Genomic DNA, 20,007 nt, shown 5'->3' on the forward strand with positions numbered 1-20,007 from the left:
CTATCTATCTATCTATCTATCTATCTATCTATCTATCTATCTATCTATCTATCTATCTATCTATCTATCTATCTATCAGGATCTGATGTTGGCATGTTAAATTGTGAAAAAGCGTTTCTCAAAAAGAATGAAGGAAGAGATTTACTCTGTTGTCACTACAGTGCTAATGAACATTTTTTGAAGTTGATCTTTGACTTCACACAAATTTAGATTTGAATAACTCTTCTCTTCTCCTCTGTTCATGTGTTAAAATGTCTCATTATTACTTCTTTTCCAGATCATTTTCTGCTTCTATTTAATTGGTGATAATATCATTACTCAACTTCCTGTAATTTGCTCCATAAATATAAAACCATCCAAAAAAGTGTTTTCAGACTGCAAACACACCACACCATGGCTCAGTTAATCCCAACCCCAGACCTACATTAATCACACAACCCAAAATAAACTAGGTGTTAAAAAGCCTAAAAAAAAATCTGGCATCTGAAAACAAAGAACTTACTCTGATTTCTAACAACAGAACCAAATATGTAAGAAGTGCTCTTATTCTACAAACTATCAACCCCCACATAAAAATATCCAGATATATTATTTTTTGTCCTTATAAAAGTCAACAAATTAAAAGCAACCATTCATTTGATATGTTCCGATCCCTACTGCCTGAAGGCTGTAACTGTAACAGAGAGTCACGATCTTGGTCAAAGTAAGGGGAGGTATACCGTAAATGTACTTGTTGTATAGGTGTGAAGAAGATGCTGTAGAAAGTTGCTCATTGGCTCATTGTCTGCCCCACAAACTGTCATTATGAGCAAGAGCCTGATTAAAATGACATTTTAATAGTTAGTAGACCATTAAAACTGACCTTTTAAATCACAATTCTTAGTTGTTTGAATGAGTGAAATCTGTTCAGAGCAACAGGGAAAAGTATCAGCTGGTTATTTTAAAGACAAACTGCTTTACACTGTGAACTCCTCAATCCCTGCGATGGAGATGTGTTTTAGCTAAGTTGTAGTGCGTACCTAAGTTGCCTGTACTTACTGAATTCTGATCACAATACTTTCTATGGTCTTGCCTGATGGTTGAGTCCACACCCCTGCATCGGTTGATCAAAGCTTTTAATTTTTGGCAAGTGGAAGTTCTGCTGCTTTTTTTGGAATCATGCCCAATGCCCAACCCATGCCCAATTTCCCACCATTTCCAGACCATCTTTCTCTAGTCCAGATCGCTCAAAGCACTTTATTACAATGTAAAGCACAACAGTGCACCAGTCTTTGGTGCAACAGTGCAAAGACTTATTTTACACTGAAGCAGGTCAGATCAGCTGTTGAATGCAGGAGATGTTGAAGATGTCCAAGAAGACATCAGCTAGTGCAGTGACTCTCGCCGCTCTTCTCTGTGTTGGACGCATCAAAAAGAACATAGCAGTTGTTGAGGGCATCTGGAAGGGTGGAGTCAATGCTGCAGGCAAGGTGATCCCTCCACTTGTAGTGGGTGGCAGTCTGAATTCCCTGCCACATGCATCATGGGTCCTTCCCTGTAAAACGTCCTTGAGTTTTGGTTGCATGGGAGGACTTTGCAGTCACCAATACTTGGTTTTGGTCCAGGCCACCCTGAATGCTGCTTTGTGATCTGTTCTAAAATTCCAGACCAGAGTACAAACCAAAGTTTTTTTTTTTGTTACATTGTGTACATTTTGGTACAGTTAGTTTTAGTTTCACACTGCAGTTTAGAGAGTTTACGTCCTGTCATCATTACCTATGTGTGCTGTTTGCTTGTATACTTGCTACTGTTGAAGCAACGAACGGCAGGGTGTTGCAAATTTGGCAAGTTGCCTTTCCAGGTGTTGTGCCAAATTCTGCCTCCCTGCCAGAATCTGACTCTCATTCATGTAAATGCAAATTTTAGCACTGGAATCCTTTTTATTTCGGTTTACAAATACGGATTAATCTACAGTTACAGTATATACAGGAATCACAAGTGTAATATTTTAATCTGAAGCCATATTGCTGTGTGATGCTTGTGCGTGGGGGGAGGAGTCAAATTTCAGCACAAAACTGGTTCTTTCTTCTTTTTTGTCTGAAAGTCTGAACCATCTAGAAAAGTGCTTTTATACTGCAGACGAACTGGACCATGGATCAGTTCATACAACCTTTTTGGTTTCACCAAAGTTTGGTTGTTGGGTTCCATCTGTGGTTCAGGAGCTCCATTTAAATCTGCAATCTTGTTGAAAACTCCATTGTGGACCAAACATGTTTGTTTTCAAAAAAACACCCTTACTCAGGGTTTCTATTTCTATTTAGGTTTGGTAGTGACTGTTTGAGAGATTATAACCTCTTGTCGTTAACCAGTGAGAGACGATGCTTATTGCTCCGAGCTTGTGTGGCCTAAAGTAAGTAGAAGCATCTTCAGACCATCTTCAGTACATCCTAAGACATCCACCATGACACAGTCCTGACAAAGTGAAACTGCTTTCCTTAGGCAATAGTAATACAATTTAAGGAGACATTTTCTCAGGTTTAAAGAACCATTCAGGATTATATTTGCTGTAATAATTCATAACATAATCAGGATGTATCATCAGGTAGCTCTTGTCAGCAGAGCTGTAGACAGTACTGTGGTACGTCACAGTAATCTGTGTAGAATGTGGCCTTCAAACCCAGTCCCATTTCCACACAACAGTCCCAGTTCCAGACAACAGCATGCAAACTGTGTGCTGCAGCCATGGAAATGGGCAAACTGGCTATTTTTCAGCTCAACAGGTAATCACTGAGCTTTGCTTTTTTTATACTTGGGTAATAAACCATCACCATTAGTGAAGTAGAGTCGGGCGCTTAGCACACTGAAAAGTATATATTCACTGATCAGCTATATAGTGAGACTCATTGTCGCTGTCTGTCTATCTGGCAACCCACGTGAGCTTCACATATGGGAGAGAGCAGGTAGGAAAGAAAAATGGATCCAGTGTTCTGTAGTTAAAATCACCTGCAACAAATATAAAAAACTCTCAAGGTGCTCATTCTTAGCTCCAAGCGCGTCCTTAGCAATGTAAACACTGATCATACAAAAAAACAAGACTGCAAATATTCTCCCGGACAATAATAAGGATTTCCATGCATTTAATTATTGCAGAACACTGAAGCCTCGGTGCAACAACTTCTGTTAAGACAGATGAGCAGACCCCTCCTGTGGTCTTTCTAGACGACAGGTTTCTGTGGGTACAGAAGCATGTTAGCTCATCTAGCAGAACTGCTGATTCAGGGCTGTTCTCCTCGTGGAGCGACGCTTCAGTCAGAATTAGAATGCAGCTCCCCCTCATCTCTTGTTGTGCAGTCAGTCAGAGCCAGGGAAAGTCCAATCTGTATTCCAGCGACTGAGCATTGGCTGAACAAGAGGGAGGTATGGCCAGTCTGGAAAGATTAGTTATTGGTCGACCCGCTTACAAATTTTTACTCTCGACGCCAGCAGAGCGTCTTACAGAGCGTAAGGCCAAGGTTTCTCCACCTGGTGTTCAGGAGATGCTCGCTGTTACGTGCTCTGTTTGTGTGTTTCTTTTTGCTTCCCTCTGTTCTGTCTCTTTCTCTCTCTTGTTCTCTAATGTTTCACTTATGGACGAGACCAGAGACTGTAAAAAAAGATGGACGCCGTGTCGCTGTTCCCATTCATTCAATGAAAATGAAGCCAAAATCTTCCTCCATGTTGGCGATCCTGATACCTGAGTCTGTGCAGTAGAGACCAGAGGAGGGAGAAAGACTGTGGAGAGACCGCCTACTAATTTAAATAACCCCGCCCCTGAGGGCTGCCTCACGGTCACAGGCTGCAGAGCGGAGCGGAGCTGATGGTCTGTTATTGGTCCCGCCCATAACCAGCCCTTTTACAATAACCACAATTTTTTTAATAGAGCTGAATAACGTTTTAAAAAATGAATTCTGTGGGGATATAAAAATTTGAGAATATAAGCAGAGGTTACACTAGCTGTTGCATTTAAATAAAGGAGGTAGAATTACAGTATATTATAAAAAAACGTGATTGAAAGTTGTCTGTTTTGCCATTGAAACCTATGGGGATGGGTGGAGTTACACAGCTTTCTGAAACCGAACAGCAGGGGGCGCCTGACCTGTGGTGGCTTCACTTTTGAGAGGCGATGCTCTGTCCAGCTATACACTGTCTATGGACGAGACTGACTGGCTGATCTCAGCTCTGACAGCCAATGAAGGTCCTCCCCTTTAACCAATCACATCATGCACTGAAGCAGGAAGAGGAACTGCATGGAGGGCAGCAGCACTGAACAGAGTGAGAGCATCTCAGAACAGCAGAATTTGAACGACAGAGCCAATTATTCAGAGTGGGAGCAATTGTGAGCGATTGTGAGCGTGTGTGCAACCGAGTGAGTTGGCAGTCCAGTTGGTAAGGAGTAGGGGTGTCACGATTTCGATATTTCATCGAAATCGATTGAAATTATGTCATGGTCTCGAGCCTCGAAGTCAAAAAGAGGATCGACGATCCCTCCCTCTAAGCTACGCAAGCACGAGCGCGCCGCAAATGGCGCAGCACGTTGCGCAAATGGCACAGCACACTGTAGCCGACGCCGCGGACATTGTGACTGCTCAAAGAGCAGCCTTTTCTTCAGAGAATGTGGACATTCTCATCTTCTTAAAGAAAAATTGAAAATATAAAAATAACAGTTGTTTTGTCTAGCCTCAAATATGTTAATAGTTTTGGTCCCTTAAGGAGCATCTTTCTCTCAGATAAAGTTCGCAACACAGCTGTGTGTCTACGTGAAACAGCAACTATATCTCTAGCCTAGCACAAACTGAGCATTAACCGTGCAATAGCCTTTACGTTTTGTTACATTTAAAATATGCTAACATGTTCTTTAAGCAACTATGGTACACTGCCTGATTAAAAAATAAAGGTAAAAGATGTGGGGTTGATGATGCAGTCGGTCAGGTATAGGTTTAGCAACAGTATGTGCTGAAAGAATGAGATCAGACATGGATTGTTCACCACAGAGTCCAGACCTTAACCTCATTGAGAATCTTTGGGATGTGCTGGAGAAGACTTGTGCAGTGGTCAGACTCTACCATCATCAATGTTGCAAGAACTTGGTGAAAAATTAATGCAACACTGAATTGACATAAATCTTGTAACATTGCACAAGCTAATTAAAAAAATGGCACAGTGTGTGACTTTTTTGAGGTGACTTTTTTGGGAAGGGGGGTAAAGCAGTGTATAAAGATAGTGAGAAAAAAAGCCATGTTTCTGAAAATTTACAGATAATATTACAGATTATAAAATTGATTACAGATAATTTCCCCATTCATCGGTTTTTATTATTTTTTTTATAGTTTTTGTTTTCAAGTACTAATTATTATTTAGTTCTTGTCTAATTTTCATTGTAAAAATAGTGTTTAAACGAATATTTTTTGTAATGGTTTTCGTAAATGAACTGAACACTGCAGATGGGCTACAGCCTCTAATTATAAACCAGCAAGGTGAAGCTTCAAGGTAGGTGTTTCTGATAATGTGGCCAGTAAGTGGAAGCACAGAGTAACAGAGTAATGTGTATTAGTGTATTAAGTAAGATGTAATAAACTACAGGCACTGAACATTCACTGTACAGCCGTATGAACAGGCCTCTGCAGGTACTGTTCTAATAAAAAACAGAACAGTCCTTCCTTATTTATTATTTTTTTCTGTTTATCTCTCCCCTCCCCATCCCTCCTTCATCCCGCATCTGTCCGTCTCAATTCAACCATCACTTACTTACATGCTCTCTCTTCGCCAGCAGACAGAACTTTCTCATTTTCTTTCTACACCTCTTTTTTCCACTCTCACATTCTCATTCACTTAATCAGCCTCTCTCTCACACGTTTTATTTCTCTCACTCTCTCTCTCTCTCTCTCGCGCTGCCTACTCACTTCTGTCTCCACTCTTCATCACGTTTTCTCTCTTTCTGTTCTCTGTGCTGAAAGCATTCTGCATTATTTAACACACTATCTGATCTAAACAACGTATAACACTCACATCTACACCACTACTCCAGATTAAGATAAAGATCCACTGCAAAATGATGTAGTAAAATAGTGAACACAGCAGAATGTACAGTGGAATTGTATGTAAGGCATAGTAGAATAGGGTAGAATACAGAATGTATAGTGCAATGGTGTAGAATGTACAGCAGATTGATGTAGAGTGGTAAAGTGTGCACAGTAGAATGCACAGTAATGCTGCAGAATTTTCACCAGGATACTCAGCAGAACTGTGTACAATTTTAATGTACGGTAAAATGTATTATAGTACAGCAATATCGTGTAGAATGCAGAAAGCAGAGCCTATCATCTACACTTACAACTGAGAGAGACAAAGATAGAGATAGATAGATGAATGTCACTGTCACGGAGTGACCCAGGCAGGGAGACGAGGAGGCGGACACAGGTGCAGGTAAGGGCGATATAAATAAATTTATTAAATAAATAACAAAGAAAGACAAAGAAACAAGTAAACATGTAACAAAGATAATAAACCAAAATACTAACAAACAAGGAACTAAAACAAGACAGGATTAACTAAACTGGGCAAGGGAAATATATACAATGGAATAAACTAATAAACTTCAAGCAGGGGTATATACAAGGAACTAGGGAACACGTAAGTAAACAAGAAACTAGAAACATTAAACAAGATATAAACGAGAAACACGGGACTAAGGCTTAGGAGACAAGAAAACACTGAGAGAGACTATTAAACGGAGAGAAAGACAAAACGACATGGGAAGGTGCAAAGACCGACGGAGACAAAGTGGTAGACGAGGGCTATTTAAAGAAACAAGAAACACTCTAGAATTGGAAACACCTGGGGAAGGGGCGGAGCTACAAATGAGACACAGGTGGAAATCTACTAAGACGGGAGACAGGGGAGCACAGCTCACGTGGGGAAGACACACAGAGACACGAGACAGGGCTAAGACCTGACAGTCACAGAATAATGTTACAGAATTGTGTAGAATGTACAGTAGGAGGGTAAAAAGTGGTGTAGAACATACAGTAGACTGTTGAAAATGTAAAATGTACAATATAACTGTGTAGAATTTAATGTGAAATGGTGTAAAGTGGTGTAGAATGTACAGCAGAATGTTGAAGATGTAAAATGTACAGAATAACTGTCTAGAATGTACAGTAGAAGGGTGTAAAGTGGTGTAGAATGTACACTAGAATATAGAAGATGTAAAATGTACAAAAGAATTGTGTAAAATTGAGAGTAGAAGGGTGTACCGTGGTGTAGAACGTACAATAGAACGTTCAAGATGCAGAGTAGACTTATGTAGAATGTAGAATGTTGTATAGGAGTATATTTGGAGTAGAGTGGTGTAGAATGTAAATTTGCGCTACAAAATACACAGAAGAATTGTTTACATCACACAAAGTCTGTTCAATTTAGTCAAACTCAATCACAAAAATTCAGTTCAGTTCAGATAGCTGTACTGGTATGATTGAGCGTTTGATGAGTGTTGCCAAATCATAGTAAAGTTAACCTGTTTATACTCTTAATGTAGTATCCCTCTTTCTCAATCCCTCTCTTTCTCAATTCCTTTCTTTCTCAACCCCTTTCTTTCTTTATCCCTCTCTTTATTAATCACTCTCTCTTTCTCAATCCCACTCTTTCTAAATCCCTCTTTGTTAATCCCTCTCTTTCTCAATCTTTCTCTTTCTCAATCCCTCTTTTTCTCAATCCCTCTCTTTCTCAATCCCTCTTTTTCTCAATCACCCTCTTTCTCAATCCCTCTCTTTCTCAATTCTTCTCTTTCTCAATCCCTCTTTCTCAATTCCTCTTTTTCTCAATCGCCCTCTTTCTTAATCCCTCTCTCTCAATCCCTTTTTTTCTCAATCCCTCTTTTTCTCAATCACCCTCTTTCTCAATCCCTCTCTTTCTCAATCGTTCTCTTTCTAAATCCCTCTTTTTCTCAATCCCTCTTTTTCTCAATCACCCTCTTTCTCAATCCCTCTCTTTCTCAATCTCTCTTTCTCAATCCCTATCTTTCTCAATCTCACTTTCTCAATCCCTCTTTTTCTCAATCCCTATCTTTCTCAAACCTTCTTTTTCTCAAACCCTCTCTTTCTCAATGCCTCTTTTTTCAATCCCTCTCTTTCTCAATCACTTTCTCTTTCTCAATCCCTCTCTTTCTCAAACCCTCTCTTTCTCAATCTCTCTTTTTCTCAATCCCTCTCTTTCTTAACCCCTCTCTTTCTCAATCCCTCTCTTTCTCAATCCCTCTCTTTCTCAATCTCTCTTTCTCAATCACTCTTTCTCAATCCCTCTCTTTCTCAATCTCTCTTTCTCAATCCCTATCTTTCTCAATCTCTCTTTCTCAATCCCTCTCTTTCTCAATCTCTCTTTCTCAATCCCTATCTTTCTCAATCTCTCTTTCTCAATTCCCTCTTTTTCTCAAGCACCCTCTTTCTCAATCCCTCTCTTTCTCAATCTCTCTTTCTCAATTCCCTTTCTTTCTCAATCTCTCTTTCTCAATTCCCTCTTTTTCTCAATCTCTCTCTTTCTCAATCCCTCTCTTTCTCAATCTTTCTCTTTCTAAATCCCTCTTTTTCTCAATCCCTGTTTTTTAGACCCTCACTTCTTGCACATTCTTTCTTTCACTCTCTTTGTCTCTCACCATCTCTCACTCTCTTGTTTTTCTCTTAATGAAGTAACAGGAGAATTCAGCCTGAGGCAACTCAGCATGGCACTGGACCACGGACCGTGACCCGACCTGTGTGTGTGCGTGTGTATGTGTGTATGTGTGTGTGTGTGTGTGTGTGTGTGTGTATGTGTGTGTGTGTGTGTGTATGTGTGTGTGTGTGTGTGTGTGTGTGTGTATGTGTGTATGTGTGTGTGTGTGTGTGTGTGTGTGTGTGTGTGTGTGTGTGTGTGTGTAGAATGATGTTTAGTTATGCCAGAGAATGTTCTGAATACCAATGAAGCACTCCAGAGTCCATCATCTACACTTACAACTGAGAGAGACAGAGATAGATAGATAGATAGATAGATAGATAGATAGATAGATAGATAGATAGATAGATAGATAGATAGATAGATAGATAGATAGAGATAGATAGATAGATAGATAGATAGATAGATAGATAGATAGATAGATAGATAGATAGATAGATAGATAGATAGATAGATAGATAGAGTGAGACAGACGGAGGATGAGCATGCTGTTTGATATGGGTGTGTGGTGATAACTGCTGCTGGCGTCTGTCTGATCCTGTTGTGTTAATTGATTGATAGTTTGGTTAATTGATGTTTTGGAGGTCTGTGTTGGATCTTGCTGAGCTGAGCACAGAGAAACGTCACCTTGCACATGTTCACTAAACCACAGCCTGGAATTTCAAGTACTAATCAACAGTAATGCTTTACACCATTCATACTGTGCCATATTCACTATCCAGGGGTTCATGGACATAGGAAATTGTGGTAAACCAAGGTACTGGAGCTGCTGTCCTCCTGGAACATACTGCATGCTGCAATTACTCAGGTTTGTGAATGCAAGTGTTTCAGGGAGCCTCCATGTCTATGTTACCTTCTGTCTCTCTCCCTTTAGTTAGGCTGTTATATTAAAGTCATTAGGCACACTAAACATAATGTTGCATATTCTCTGTTCTCCATAAATCCAGTCAAGTCCCTGAAGACCGACCAGAAGAGGATGGGTCCCTTTCCCTTATATATGAGCTCTGGTTTCCCCCAAGGTTTTCTTCCTCCAGGTCTCCAGAGTTTTTCCCTGCCACGGTTACGCACTGGAGGTTTAAGTTTTATGAGTAAAGTTTTGTTTTAGTTTTTGTCCAAGACTAATACAAAGAGTAAAGTTGATGCCAATATAAACGTTATTACACCACAGTTATCTCCGACCCTGCGATGTGACTGGCTGAGAGGAGTTTTATGAGTGACATTATCAGCCGGTAATGCACTGTAACCAAAGCTCTCCATGAAGTACTCCGCCACATACAGGCATTTGCTTTTGATCACTTGTGTGCATTTCCACATCTTTTTCCATGCACTTTTCCAAGCCCAAAACAGGCTAGATATCTCTTACTAAACACAAAAAAAAGAACTGAGGTAGAAAAAACATACAAATACATTTATTGCATTTTTTTGTATAAAGTTAAGTGATGCTGGTCTTTTGAAAAACTTGTTTTTGTGTGTGTGTGTGTGTGTGTAAAGTTGTGTAACTGATAGTGCTGCTAGTTGTTAAACACTGCAAATGTTGCACTTAAAAAAAAAAATCATGAATTTTTGTTAAATATTTATATAATTATGTGCTCAACATTTTCATTGCATCGCTGTAACGCTTTATTTACTGTTCTTTATCAAATTAAAGGAATGCTGTTCTTTGAAAAACCTGCTGTTTTATGTCAGGTTGTGGTGTTAGTCAAAACAATGCAAAATGTTTACTAAACTAGTTTTCTAAACTGAACCTTCACATGTTTATTAAATAATTATATAATCCATCACATTTTATTGTATTGTTGTAATGTTTCATTAACTATTTTTTTTTAATATAAAAAGGGTTATTAAAAATGCTGTACAGAATGGCCTACAGAATATAGGTATTGGGTAGAGCCGAGCTAAATGTCTTAGTCTGGCCCTCTAAAACTGTTACTATTTCTCATGTGTCTTCTTGGGAAAATGAATTGCCCACCCCTGTTCTAGCCTATGCAAAGTCTATATGTAGCCTAGATGTAGCCACACACCCAACACTATACTCTATGTGTACCCTATGCCTAGCCATGATGCTACGTGTGCATCAACTTTTAAATTTACTGTACCTAACACAAGAGGCTAATACTTGCTGTTGTATTTCTGCAGTGTAACATAAATGGCGTGTCAGTTTTTAACTCTTTTCAATTTCAATTCTTTTCATTGATCAGATTTGTTTAGATGCAGAAATTTTGATGTTCTTAAATGGGAACGTATCATCTGATTCAAACAGCGTAAGTGTACTGAGTTAATAGTATACAGTGGCGTGCAGTGAATATAGTGGGTACCCCTTCTGCAACCACCCATCTCTCTTCTACCATTCCTTGATAGTTAGCTAACTATTGAACTAATCCAGCATGAGCGCCGTTTATATCTAATCAATGCGTAGCCCCTTCAGCAGAATGCTGAGAAGGGGTTAGATAGCCATGGCCCTGCCCCCGTAGTGAAAATCATGAATCTGATTGGTTAGACTGTCCTTCCATTTTAAAAAGCTTTGATTGGTTAAAACCGCTGTCAGTCAGATAAAAAACACAGACTAATTCTTTGAATTAGTAGGTGTTTTTTTTATTTTAGTTAATTTACAAAATAAATTCTTACACTTACAATAGCTATGATATATATTTCCTGATTAAAAATTATGTAATTATTTACATGCACTTATTGTCACCCCTTCTCTGAAGGGTTAGAAGGGCCTCACTGCACACCACTGATATATATATATATATATATATATATATATATATATATATATATATATATATATATATATATATATATATATCAATTTCCCAGACTGTTTTGTGACCGTTTCAGCTCAACCCTCGCTCCTCAGCTACATCCTTGGTAAGCTGTATTGTACGCATTTGCTTTTATTGTGAAAGCAGTTTGTGAAGACGGTGTAGGTCTGTGTTTTTCCTCCCTGTGAGAAATGTTTAAACTTTTGGCTGCTACTGTAAGCTGCCGGCATTCACGTGGAGTTCTGAATCAATGTACAGAGATATCATGAAGCTTTTTGAAGCCAGAACAAGAGCTTTATATCTGCTTCTTGGAGCCACAGGGAGCCCCTGATGTGAAGTGACCTAAGAAGACAAGACACATGAGAGGACTGAGGCAGACAGAATGCATAATTAACCCTCAGAACTTACAGTTATTGCCAGGGATGACTGAGGCATGCTGTCATTTCTATTAACTATTTCTGATCCGTAGATACAAGCGGAGAAGCTGTGAGAAAAGTGCACATGATAACATTTCACACCAGTGGCTGTTAGTAAAACAGAGAATATTCAATTATCTGATATATCTGATTTAATATTATTTTTTGTGTTTTTAAAGAAAACCTTTTTTTTTTCATTTATGTAATGTAGAAGATAATGTAGGTGCTGATATAAACCAATCCATTCCGTACAAAAGAGAAATGCATGCAATTAATGCTTCACTTTAATTTACATAATAATGAGATCTAAATTAAATGCACAGCAAAATGGCATTCTTTCGTGTAATAACCTCAATCAAAAACCCATTAACTTTACATTTGTGTAAAGTTTTGGACATATTAATAACGTGGCCTGTTTGAATCATCTAGTTACTTTTCTCAGCAGTCGTGCAAATACCTTAAATCTCCAAAGAGACACTTTTGGAGTAGAAGCAAAATATCTTAATAGCATTTTATTGTTTAATGTAAAAGAATGCACTGGCATGTCAAATGCGAGGTTTCTGATGTTTCTATTCAATATTATATTTGTATAATTAGGGCTGTCAACGTTAACGCACGCAATTAATTTGAAATCATTAATGTTATTTTTTTAACACTAATTATTTACTTCATTAATTCATTTGGACTCATTCATTTGGATTTTTTTTCTGTTGAATGACTGAAAAGCTCCAAGACAGTGACAGAGGTGATGTCCCCCAGTGTATGATGTCCAGTTTTAGCTCTCAGTCCTGACGCTGTCAATCTGCTCATTCAGGACAATTGCTCGACTAAAGACTCAATTTCCCAGCATTCTCAGCCCATGAACTACAATGACTCGGCTATACACGTGACTCTGCAGCGTTCAGCCTCTCCCTCTTTCTGATTGCTCATTTCCCACACCTGTTTGTGTTTGTATAAATAGCCCTTTGTTCCCTTGGTTCTCTACCGAGTATTATCTAATTTACTAGCTCTGTTCCAACTCATTTTCCTTGCTTTCTTGCTATCGACCCGTTTCTGCTTTTAGTTTACTCTTTTGTCTAGCCCTTTAGTTCTGCTGTTGATCTTAATTTACTGACCTTGCTTTTCTCTCAGACTACTCTCTTGCCTTTTCTTTTTACTCCTGATTGTTTTACTCGTGTACCGACCCTGTATCTGGCTTTCTACGTTCTAGTAAGTTCCTGTTTATTGCTGCCCTGTTTTTCAGTAGTTGGGATCTGTGTTAACAATTAATCTGTGTTTTATAATCAGCACTGGCCCTGGTGAGAGTAGCACTCCAGAGTAGGGGTGCAGGAAAAAATCGATTCAAGCTCGAATCGCGTTTCTAATATTGAAAGATTCAGAATCGATTCTCAATTTTAAAAAATCGTTTTTCTTTAGGAGCTCACCTACTGTCCCGCAGAGCTCTTAAACTGTCTCGCGGAGTTCATCTACTGTCCTGCGGAACTCCTTAATAGTAGTGATAGTGTTGGCAACTCCTCAGCAAGGAAAGTAGCTATTGGCTGTCCTAAAAGTCGCTAAATAACGTCATCACCTAATTTGCATAATAGCTGTAAAGTGTTGTGGGACAGAAAAAAGTGGGAAAAAACTCACTAAATATGAATTTTTACAAAGAACCTCTAACAAATGTTATCCAAGACTGTTATTCTACATTTTTTTCTACAGTAATTGTGACTGTGAGTTTAATTCAGAGATTTCTTTTCATGTCAGACTGAAGACACAGTTATATTTATATTCCTGCTCTGTAAATACTGGGCGGGGTCAGTCGGCTGTTGTGTGAGACTGCACTATGGGTGGGGTTCACAGCAACACCTGCTGCTCGCTGAGTCACCAGAAGTCTCCAATAACACCAAAAAAACTCGCTAGATTTGTCGCTAGATGCTTTTTTTTTTTAAGTCACTAGAGGGTCTGAAAAGTCGCTAAATATAAGTTAATATAAGTTGCCAACACTGGTGTTTGACTCTCTTCTTTGGAGGTTCTGTTCCGCACGACGCACTTCAGCGCCTCTAGTGGTATGGCGGTATGAGAGAAATGCATGAGTGCTGCTGTGATAAACCCTGACGTTTCCACACCTCCAATGTTCAGTCAGTGCATTTTCTGCTCCTTCCTAACACATGTAATGATGTTGAGGTCTGTTAGTTTGATTTTCTTAGTTGCAGCTTCCTGGTGAGCTCCACCACACTGTGGTATTCTCACAGTGGAAGGATGAACACGAGCACCTGTAGGTGTTTTCTGATCTGAGAGGAGCTTGAGTTTCTCCTCTCTCTCAGAGATGAAAGCTTTAAGAGCTGGTTTGAGTGATGGGGGGCAGAGTTGTGGGTTTACCTGGGCTTTACAGGGGGTAGTTAAGGCTCCCATTTTCTCTGTCTTTGAAAAATACAAAACTGTAAAATATTTAGTCACATTGCCCAGACAGAGAAGGTCAGGTTTACTAGTACTGTGTGAGTGTGTGCACACACACGTGTGTTTCATAAATACTTTAGCAGTTAATAGCAGAGCGTATGAATACTGCATCAGTGAATGGTGAAGAGGGACTTATGTGTAAGTGTAAGTGTGTGTGTGTGTGTGTGTGTGTGTGTATTTCGCAGAGCAAGGGATGTTGGTTTAACTGCGTATGAATGTCCCACTGCGGAGCGTCTCATTAAAACTGCAAAATTACACACACAGATGAAAGCACGTCCCTCTATCCCTCTCACGTACACACACCCACACACCAGAAATGCTCTCCATGACCCAGCATCATTGTTATCACTATCATCAGCAGTTAGACTTGGCACTTCACCTTCCCAGTGAGCACCAGCTGACCTGAGATGTCCACAGACGTCTCATTTTTTTCTTTCTTTTTTTTTTGGTCAGCCTGGCCTGACTTAAACTGGCCCATAAAAAAAGACGTTATCTTATTTACAGTTCTGATTTAAATAGTGATCTATAGTGATAAATATATATGGGCCATTGAGTAACAGGACTGAGTTTTTAGCATAGAATTAGCAAAAGCATGAAATATAGCTAAATGACGGATATGCTAATAGCATGAGAACACACAGGAATGAGTGTTGAGATTGACCTCCTCAGTCACAGTTACAATAAGTTTAAATACAAAGAAAAATAAATTAGGTAAATTAATTTTGGCCTTCAGAGGAGTCAACTGATGACGGTGAAGACTAACTAACACCTGTTGTAGATGTAACCTGTAGACTGCTACTGATGTTTATAATGGGGTAATGTGTTACAGTAACAGGACTGAGTGAAACCCAGGGACACAACTAAAATGTGTATTTTAACATAAATATTATGGATTTATTTAAAAAAAATACACATGTGAAGGATTTTAATAGTTATATTTCATGGAAAAGTTTATAGTTGAGTTTATAGATTGGGGGACAGGTACCAAATGCTATTTTTTCAGTGTACTTAGTTTAAGTGTTTTTTCTTACATTCAGTAGTTTTTACTTTTTTACTTTAGCAATTAGGTCAATGAACAAGACGCTATGCTTTGTAATAAAATGCATTTTAAAGTTATTTTGTGTGCTCACTTTAGTTAAAACACACATATTACACTGTTTCAACACATGGATGGTGTGTAATACATTCTTTTTAGTATGCTAAAAAGAATGTATTACACGCCATCCATGTGTTGAGACAGTGTAATATGTGTGTTTTTACTACAAATATTTAAATTTCAGGAAATTAAGTGATTGTAATTAGGTCATATTGTATGCAGAAATTATTTCAAGTTTAGTAAAAGAAAGGGTTGATTCAGCAAATATAAATTAAGTGAAGTTTACTAAAAGAAAGGATTGACTGAAGTTCAGTTCATTTATTTACTCTATGTAACATTTAAGTCTTGAAACCGAATTGAAGTTACTTAATTTTATCTGATAATAAATTTAATGAAATCTAAAAAAAGAAAATGCAGAAAGTTGCGAAACTTTTTTAAAGTGAATTTTACTCATAATTTTTTTCAGTGTACTGCAGGAAAACCTCAGTCTGATAAAACTAAAGCTTGGTAAAACGTATTTTTCCAGTTGGACCAATCCACACAGGAGTAAATAGACATCACTTTTTCTACAATGTTCAAAGCAAAAGCCAAATCTCAGTCCAACTGAGAATCTCTGACACCTCTGCCACTATTTTAAAATTGTATTTTCACAAGCTTCAACCAACCAGCCTAAATAAAATAGAGCAGGTCTGTAAAAGAAATTGGTGAAAAAAAAAGTGAACAGAACTGGTAGAAACTCACTCTCACTACACTTACTAAAAGCTGTTATTACAGCAGTAGGTCATTTTTGCAAGTACTATTCTGAAAAGGTTCAATACTTCTTCTCCTTCTTCTTCCAAAAAGATTGGTTTGTAAAATATATTGAAAAATAAAAACACACACAATCAAACACACACACTCTCTCTTTCTTTCTCTTTCTCTGTGTTTCTCGTTCTCTCGTGCACACATTTTCACACTGCTTTGCTCACCATTGTCGTTGTCCTGCTCGCCCCTCCCCTCCTGCTCTGTATCAGTCAGGGACAGGACGGAATTCGCTCGGCTCGAAACGCAAGACGTGCGCTCTGACTTCACCTCCTGCATCCACAGCCTGAGGGCGTGGTCAGGGGAAGCTCCGCCCTCCGACTCAGGGTCCGAGGCCATGCCGACTGAAGCCCCTCCTCCGGGATATGCAAGCTCCTGATTGGCTGAGTGGAGCTCGGTTTGAAAGTCCGGAAAAGCCATTTGAGCTGGTTCTGAAAGAAAGACAGAGAGATTTAAGAATATGTTTTAGCAGTTAGACTCGTAGTCTTCCATTAGTAGTGGCTCTGAGTGGTTCAGCTGACTAAAGCGCTGCCACTATGATCGGGAGATAGCTGGTTCGAATCCTGTTCATGTAGCTTGCCATGAGCTGCCAGAGTCCTGAGAGAGCACAATTGGCCTTGCTCCCTCTGGGTGGGTAGATGGCGCTCTTTCCCCACATCACTAAAGGGTGATGTCGATCAGCACAAGGCATCTGTGAGCTGATGTATCAGAACCGAGTCGCTGCGCTTTCCCCCGAGCTTTAGTGGTGTGATGCTGCTCGAAAAGAGGCTGATTCTGACTTCACATATATCGGAGGCATGTGCTAGTCTTCACCCTCCTGGTGTTGGGGCATCACTAGTGATAGGAGTCCTAATGAGTTTTTTTTTAATACTTAATGCTTGTTTTAAAAATAGTCTTTATTTTTAGCTGCTGTTTAATTATGATTATGTAAGGACTAGTATTTCTTCCTATACGACCATGCCAATAAAGGACGTGCTTTTCACATGCATTTCTGGACAATCTGGAAGGTATAGAACCGTCACTGTTTATCCCATTTTCTCCCCAATTTATAAGGCCAATTACCCAACCCACTCATTAGGACTCCCCCTAATCTAGTGATGCCCCAACACACCAGGAGGGTGAAGACTAACACATGCTCTTTCAGTGCTCTGGTAGCTGATTACAAGATACATGAACGGGATATGAACCCAAACACAGCCTTTAGCAGTGTGCCAAACACCCACAGTTAAAAAAAGTTGTAAAAAAGCAGCAGGGAATGCCAGAAAATGTCTGTAAAAAAACTAAAAAATACTGTTACATTTTAAAAATATATATAAACCGTACAAAATGTTTTTACTATAATTAACAACTATTTACTGTAATTTTACAACAACGTGTCCTATAATTACATGAAATCTTTCCCTTTTGACATTTTTTATTTCTTAAAAAAGTATCATACACTCTTTATAAAACAGAATAATTATTAATTTTACAAGAAACTGTCCTATAATTACATGAAATCTTTCACTTCCAACATAATTAAATTCTTAAAAAAGTATCATATGCTCCTTATAAAACAGAATAATTATTAATTATACAAGAAACTGTCCTATAATTACATGAAATGTTTCACTTTCAATAGATTTCAATTCTTTAAAAAGTGTCATACACTCCTTATAAAACGGAGAAATAAGTCATTTTACAAGAACTTGTCCTATAATTACATGAAATCTTTCACAGATCAGCCTCAAAAAAAAACTATTACAGGTCAGTGGAGCATCTTTATGATTCTAAAGCTTGTATTTAATGGTAAAACATTTACATAATGTATTCAAAATATGGCGTCAGAAAAGCGAGGCAATGGTTTCCTATTATAAACAACCTTAATGAGTGACTTAACATCATTATGCAGTACCTACATTTAGAGTGTGTTATTAATATTAATATTAATATTCACCCTAATAAGAGACTGAATCACACATATTTTATATAAATCACAATTATTATTATTATTATTATTATTATTATTAGATTTAACACTACTCTTTGTATGGCCTCATTTTTAGTTTACTTAATAACAATCATAGAACAACAGAAACAATTAATAACAATGGTTTACAAAAATGACTTTAATGGTTGTAATTGCTGATAATTACTCATAATTACAGACAATAACTAATAGCCCCCTGTTAGTGAGGATAACCCCCCCACCCCTCACCTCCCACCCCCTGCTTCTCTTTCTCTCCACACCTCTCTCTTTTCCAGTCTCTTCATTCTGAAGATTCGGAGTCTGAGTGTGTGCTTCTATTAGGGTGTAAGAGTGTGTGTGTGTGTGTGTAAGAGTGTGTGTGTGTGTGTGTTTAAAGAGGTGAGTGAGTGTGTGAGTGAGTGTGTGTGTGTTTAAAGAGGTATGTGTGTATGTGTGTGAGAGAGAGAGAGAGGGTTGTGCCCGCTCTAAAGCACTCTGAAGAATCCTCTTATCGTCACGACAACCCTCCTGACTCCTGTCTCCGTAGCGACCCTCCCGTGTTCAGTTACCGTGACGACCCTGCAGACCAGTGCTTGTGCTGCAATCATCAGGGTACTAATTACCCAAACACACACATACACACACACAAACACACACACACACACACACACACACACACATTCCCATCGTCCTTCAAACAGAACATGACCCTGTGTCTCTGTATCTAACCTAGACACACACACACACACACACACTCTCTCTCTGGCTGAGGCTCTACCACATCTTCTGCTGTTTCCGTGGTAACTGGAAAGTATGCTTTGTACAAGCCATAACATTCGAAAGAAAGTAGAAGAGGAGCTCTGTCATGTACCACACACACACACACACACACACGTATACACACTTTCATATCTCCACACACTTTACACCTACATTCGCTGGCCACATTTTCGGAAACACCCACTACACAGTTACAGACTGCCACCCATCTGTTGGTCAGTTTCTAACCACAGGTCCTTTACTGTCCACAAACTGTTAGTGTAGTGTAGTGGACCAGTCTTCACATTGCCACTCTGATCAGGAGATTGCTGGTTCGAATCCTGTTCATTTAGCTTGCCATCAGCTGCCAGAGTCTGAGAGAGAATAATTGGTCTTGCTCTTACAGGATGAGTAGATGGAGCACTCTCCCCACATCACTATATATTCATGAACACTGTATTTTTCTAAAATAAAAGCTATTTTATCCTATTAAGAAGACCCAAACCTGCTATTGATCACATTTATTATCATGCAATTTATTAAACAAATGGATACATGATTAACCAAGCAGAATTTGAAAAAAAGTGGTTTGCATTAACTAATATTCACATTAATAAACCAATAAACCAGGAACAATACTTATTCCTGTTACTGGCACTCATTTCTGTTACTGGCACTCATTTCTGTTACTGGAACTCATTTTTGATACTGGAACTCGCTCCTTTTACTGGAACTCACTCCTGTTACTGGCACTGATTCCTTTTACTGGAACTCACTGTTACTGGCAATCATTCCTGTTACTGGCAATCATTCCTGTTACTGGCACTCACTCCTGTTACTGGCACTCACTCCTGTTACTGGCACTCATTCCTGTTACTTTTTATGTTTTGAGTAACAGGACTAAAAGTAACAGGAATGAGGTTGTAGCATGGAATTGGCAAAAACATGAAAAATAGCTAAATGGTGGCTATGCTAATAAAGCATAGATGGGATTTGGATGCATTTTAATAATTATATTTTATGGCAACGTTTATAGTTAGAGAGTGGGGGACAGGTAACAAA

The 20,007-nt window shown here is 38.8% G+C and overlaps 1 protein-coding gene across 2 annotated transcripts in view; it reads right to left on the bottom strand.

Annotated features, from left to right (window-relative positions):
- Positions 1 to 20,007, bottom strand: part of tenm1 (teneurin transmembrane protein 1) — a 289,482-nt gene that overhangs the window by 161,211 nt on the left and 108,264 nt on the right. For both annotated transcript variants that reach the window (XM_022681019.2, XM_022681018.2), the window contains exon 3: positions 16,406 to 16,669. In XM_022681019.2, the coding sequence (XP_022536740.2) occupies positions 16,406 to 16,669 (264 nt within the window). The remainder of the gene's footprint in view (positions 1 to 16,405; positions 16,670 to 20,007) is intronic.

Source organism: Astyanax mexicanus, chromosome 1 (genome assembly GCF_023375975.1).
Source record: "Astyanax mexicanus isolate ESR-SI-001 chromosome 1, AstMex3_surface, whole genome shotgun sequence".
Lineage (NCBI taxonomy): Eukaryota > Metazoa > Chordata > Actinopteri > Characiformes > Acestrorhamphidae > Astyanax > Astyanax mexicanus.